Source organism: Pseudomyrmex gracilis, unplaced genomic scaffold, assembly GCF_002006095.1.
Source record: "Pseudomyrmex gracilis isolate BER0280 unplaced genomic scaffold, ASM200609v1 scaffold_506, whole genome shotgun sequence".
NCBI classification, from domain to species: Eukaryota; Metazoa; Arthropoda; class Insecta; order Hymenoptera; family Formicidae; genus Pseudomyrmex; species Pseudomyrmex gracilis.
Genome location: NW_018021090.1, coordinates 25,683 through 31,245, shown reverse-complemented (window position 1 = coordinate 31,245; position 5,563 = coordinate 25,683). Strand labels below are relative to the sequence as shown.

Here is a 5,563-nt window from a genome sequence, read left to right as displayed (position 1 = left end):
GATTTGTACAACGGGCAATAAAAACGCTGTATTTGTAACGAAATAAAGTGTGTTCATAAGAAAGTGCGCCTTTGTCATTGCCGCGTCCGCGCACGCGAGTATCGGCGTCCCTCGAGAACGGCTCCGCGCTCCGCGGGCGTAACAATATAAAAGAATATAATGGGACGATCAGAATGTGAATTTATTATCTACCCCAATAGGCACATTTGTGAAATATTGCACAAAAAGAGCATAATGAATGGCGACAATTTTGCAATGATTGCACCAAGATGATTCGCCATAACGCAACAATTTTGTCGAAATAAAATATTGTAAATAATATTTGTCAAAAATTGCGAAAAAGTCGTTATGCATTTCCACAGTTTATATACCTCCAATAAGCAAATTGTGAAAATATTGCACAAATATGACATCATGAGTGACGACAATTTCTTGCATTTCTTCATATGCAATCATTCCACCAAACACAGATTATAACTGCTATATAACATAGAAGTAACAGCGTGATATACGTAATATAACAGCTGTTATACTCTATTAACATCGATGTTATGTAACTTTGTTTTATAAATGTAATCTAATTATGTTATATATCTATTATATTGCTTGTTATTAGCTGGTATTGACATTATAACTTTCGTATAACATTTCTGTAACTATATAACAATTATATTACATTCTACTTACATTCTACTTATATTCATATTATATAACTGCAATATACGATAAGTAGAAAATTACAACTAACATGGATGTTACATGCAACGAACATGTTATATTACTTGTTACATTTGTTTTATTACGACAATGTTGCTGTTATATATCTGTGTTTGCTGGGATACTTCTACATAATTGAAACATTACATAGCTGAATTTCTTTCCTCAATTATTGGATAATTTCTTTGTGAAATTAAGTTTGCAAATATACTGCTAAGATGATTCGCCATATCGTTATTCTTTTGCCGAAATAGTATTCGAAAAGTATTGTGATTTTGCAAACAACTACGAATATTTCAGAAAAGATCAATGTTTTTGCATCTATTTCCTAAAATATGTCTGTATAATTGCAAATTACAATTTTAATGCAAGATTTTGTCACATAATTTTGTAAATGGTTTCCTATCAGGGTAGTTTACAAGAATAGTTAGATCTTCTAATGAAGCACATGCGATAGTAGAAAGGATACGCACACAAGCAGACAGTCACGTACGTGTGCATATCCCCTCCACTATCAAGCCCCTTGCACAATGGAAGGAATAGCGATAGCAATAGAAATAACACAATTTTTAACACAGAATTCCAACTCGTCGGAAATTTTATCGCTATTGCTTATTCCGATTTTCTGATCTGCATTGATACATGTGTAGTTTTGTATGTTAGATTCCGCTGTTNTATTCCGATTTTCTGATCTGCATTGATACATGTGTAGTTTTGTATGTTAGATTCCGCTGTTCCTACCTTTATTTTTAAATATAAACTCTTTAAAACTTTTGTTATTTCTATCGCTATTGCTATTCCGTCCATTGTGCAAGAGGCTTCAGACGAGCAAACCGAACGAGAGACAAGAAAAGAAATATATGTCTATCCTTGTATAGAGGGCACCACCTACTGGACAGCGTAGCAGCAAAGCAGCTGTTAATCCGCTGGTTCAGTATCCTCTTAAGTAACAAAGATCCGCGAAAATAAGCATGCATTGGACTGTTTTACGCGCTTCGCGCGGCCATCTTTTGTTATGTATGTTATAGTAGCTCTTCCCATACCCTGATAGTCACCTGTCTACGTTTTTGCTGTCATGTTGCCGAAAACAAAACGCTTGAGTTTTCAGCAAATTTAAAACAAGGTGAGTCAGGCATTTGTTTTTTGCAGAAAAGTTAAGAATTATTGTCATTCTTAACAACACACACACATATGTTCTATTGTTGCTAAGATTTCTATAGGAAAGAAATTCCTTGTGTCTCATATTAGAAATTTTTTTTTGTATCAGCAAATCGGCACTTTTGATAAAAAAATTTACATACAACAAAGTATTGATATTATCGATTGCTCACTTTTGATGATAAACCTTGAATATATTTCCCATAAGTTTAACATAAAAGTAAAACTTAAGATTATATATTTAATAATTTACAAGCCTTTACAAAAAGTTATCTTGTACTAGACACTTTTACTCTATATATATATATTTTTTTTACGATGCTTTTGCGCGCCATTATATTTACTTTAGTAGTTAGGAACTATTTTTATTTGATTCGATGGTATATTTATTGTTTGATACTTTTATTTTTACGTAATTATTTTAACGTGCTCATAACCGGACGAGCAATTGCGGGTCACATTCTTTTTTCCACTTTTTTTTGTTTTGTCTCTGGTTTCTTCCAGCATTTTTCTTCATTTTCCATTCTCTTCCGTCAAGTTAGGATTGTATAGTATACTACTACAGTATACTATCACGCGATATACGGCTATTATAGTGGGCTTGCCTATCTATATCGGGCTTGTGCTTTGGGTGTTATAACTTAAGAGGGTTCTGGACCTTTTTGTTATACCGATCGAACGAGTAATTCGTATTAGACGTTTTTCGTTCGTATTAGGTGTTTTTCGTATTTATTGCTCAGAAAAACGGCTCTACAGAATAAAAGAAAATAATAAAATTAATCTCGGACATTTTTCAATATATGAAAAACTTAACAACAATTTTTGAAGTTACAATCACCTCCACTTTTATTGTATTGGCATTTACAGTTTAAGAGTTATGCATAAAAACCAAATTAGTGTCCGAGATAGACATAATATTCAAGAATGTAATGAGACTATTAGACTACGATTTAGAAGCCAAAACTATACAAACACCGTCTAATACGTTTAAATCTACTATAATCTCTTTTTATATATGTACTTGTTTCTCTAACGACGTTTTATAATTGATATCACTTGTATCGGTACCAGTAATCACGATATAATATATAGTACGCTCCAAGACCCTCTCTTGAGATCGCCTTATGGGAAAGAAATTAATTCGAGATTTCACTCGAATTAATTTTTTTAAAGCAGGATTTAGTTTGCCAATCACTTAATTAACTCGATTGAAAGGGACCGGCCCAAAAAACATCTTAAGGTGATAAGTGGATTCGAACTCGGAATTCTCATGTTCATAGCCCCTACACTCAGGCCGCGAGACCAGTGGGCCAGTTCCATTTTTTGATATTGCTAATAAGTGGTTATAATTTAGTACTCATAATTTGCATCTTCAGCCAAAGTTTTAAGAATTACGCTTCTTTGATTGTCTTTACTCGCTTGTACACACTTCAACGACGGTTACCGTTTCAAGACGCAAACGCGCTTCTATTTTAGTGCGCTTTTCATCGAGCATGAGACAGAATTTTGTTGATTCGAGCAGTAAAGAAAAAGCAGCAAGTGTGCCTATCAGAAATTTTATGCGAACAATTCCGAGCCTGAATTATAAGTATGCACATATGCACACAGATATGAAGCAAAAATCACTTTTTTCACAAATTGTAGATGTAGATTAACGGCAGAATTAAAAAGTTGAGTGGATATATATATGTGTATATATATACATATACATACATATATATATAGCATAAACTCAAATCAAAATTAAGTTTTTAATATAGCTCCTACATTCTATAAAAGTGGAAGTAATGGCGCACGAAAGTGTTGTAAAAAAACATAATGAAATATGTGTTATCAATGTTTCTCTCTATGATTTTATTGGGTAATTTTTAAGTAAAAACCGAAATACTATAATATTTATCGTAATTTATCATATCAAACAAGTTTTGTACCTGAGGTTTACTATACACGACTGCATTAAACGTAGATGCCGAACACGCTCCTATAATTATTGCAGTGTTTGTTTCATGTAACTCTTCAGGATTAAGTCCAGCATCAATAATTGCCTCATAAGTGTGTTCCAGTAACATTCTAGTCATAGGATCTAATACTTGAGCTTCAAACATAGAAATGTCGAAATATTGTGCGTCGAACTTCTCTATGTTATTGATCTTGCCAAGTCTAGAGGGCATGTCAAACTCAACTGCAAAAATTCAAAAAAATACCATCACTATTTACTTTGCGCTGAATTTCGGATCAAATATCTCATAGATTGCTTTTCATATATGTATAAAAATTCGCAGTGCTTTTTTAGCTCAGAAATTTGTGTACTTGTGTAACTGCAATTAATCGAGTAGCTCTATTTGTTGTTTTGTTTTCGGTTTTCGATTTCTAATGCCAAATGCAGTTATATATTGCATTTTCCATTTAAGATTGTTTTAAGTTTTCAGATAAGTTTATATTAAAAATTTTATTGGTTTACAATAACCGTACGAGGCTTTCAATACCTTATTTTAGCGAGGGTAAACGCCGCCATCGATCAGCTATTCGATAAGAACGTGAAATGTGTAAAGTTTATGGTTTATGCTAATGAATAGAAATGTGAAGAAAGTATGTAGTAATTAGCCAATCACTCAGGTCTTCTCTTTCTCACACACACTTTCACACTCAACAAAAAGTATCTTACCAGTATTCCATCTTTGATTATCGTTCGAAGCAAGATCGATTTTATTAAAAAGATTATCCTGAAGTTGTTTCATATTGTCAGAATTAGGAAATCGTCCAGCAATACCAGAGATAACAATTTCGTTGTTTGTGTTACACGAAGTAGATTGTTTGTTGCAGTCCATATTTACTTCTTTTGTTGTTAACAATGTATCAAATATAGGTCCTTAAATAAAAATTTCAAGAAGATTATTAATCCTCAGGTTAACAATTTAGTTGTTAAAAATAACTTTAATAAATGATGTATAGAAACGCTTGTATTAAATCGTTCAAACAAATATTTCTAGAAATATATAGACGGTAATAAGAGCCGTTCGCTGGATGTTGTTGCGGAAATATGCGTGTATGTACAACATATATATATATATATTGTGACGGTCACCTCGCTTTGAGATCTTTTAGCAAAAGTGCTGTACACCTTCGGCACGTTTTTTTGTCAGAAATCTCAAGGTTTACTTACCGAATCAGTTAATTAGGCGCCAGGCGTGAATTCACACGCCAAATTTAATAATCTCGACGCTAATTAAGAGACCTAATCCAATAATTTCGACGTGACGGTAACGTGCATCGGCAGCTCGGTTTCATAAATACCAACGGAAAGTTGTGGGCTCAGGAGGCGGTGTTTAAATAAAGGCAGAGAAACATGCATGTTGATTGATAATTAGAATAGAGTTTAATATCAACAACTTGCAATGAGTTTGGCCGGTCGCTGGCCAGAAATGATATCGGCGGTACAAACAAAAAAAAAAAAAAAAAACATACAGTAAAAGAGCGCGATAAAATGCTACATGTGTAACGCAACTATAACTGATAGCCAAGTTATATGATGTAGTCCTTTTTTATTATAATATCTCGCGACCGTGTGTCCGTATTCTAAGATATTATCGCGCTAAGATGACCGCGAGATATAATTCAGACGCAGAAATGCGCTGTCGCACGCAAGGTCTTAGATAAGGCGCACAATAGGCGCGCGGTTTTTATTCGA

General features: G+C 33.5%; 1 protein-coding gene across 1 annotated transcript in view; it reads right to left on the bottom strand.

The window, feature by feature from the left end:
* LOC109860910 (fatty acid synthase-like) overlaps window positions 1-4,741 on the bottom strand; it is an 18,128-nt gene extending 13,387 nt beyond the window's left edge. The window contains 2 exon segments of the mRNA XM_020440326.1: window positions 3,807-4,057; window positions 4,541-4,741. Coding sequence (XP_020295915.1) covers window positions 3,807-4,057; window positions 4,541-4,703 — 414 coding nt within the window. The 5' untranslated portion in view covers window positions 4,704-4,741.
* Window positions 4,742-5,563: the final 822 nt, after the last annotated feature.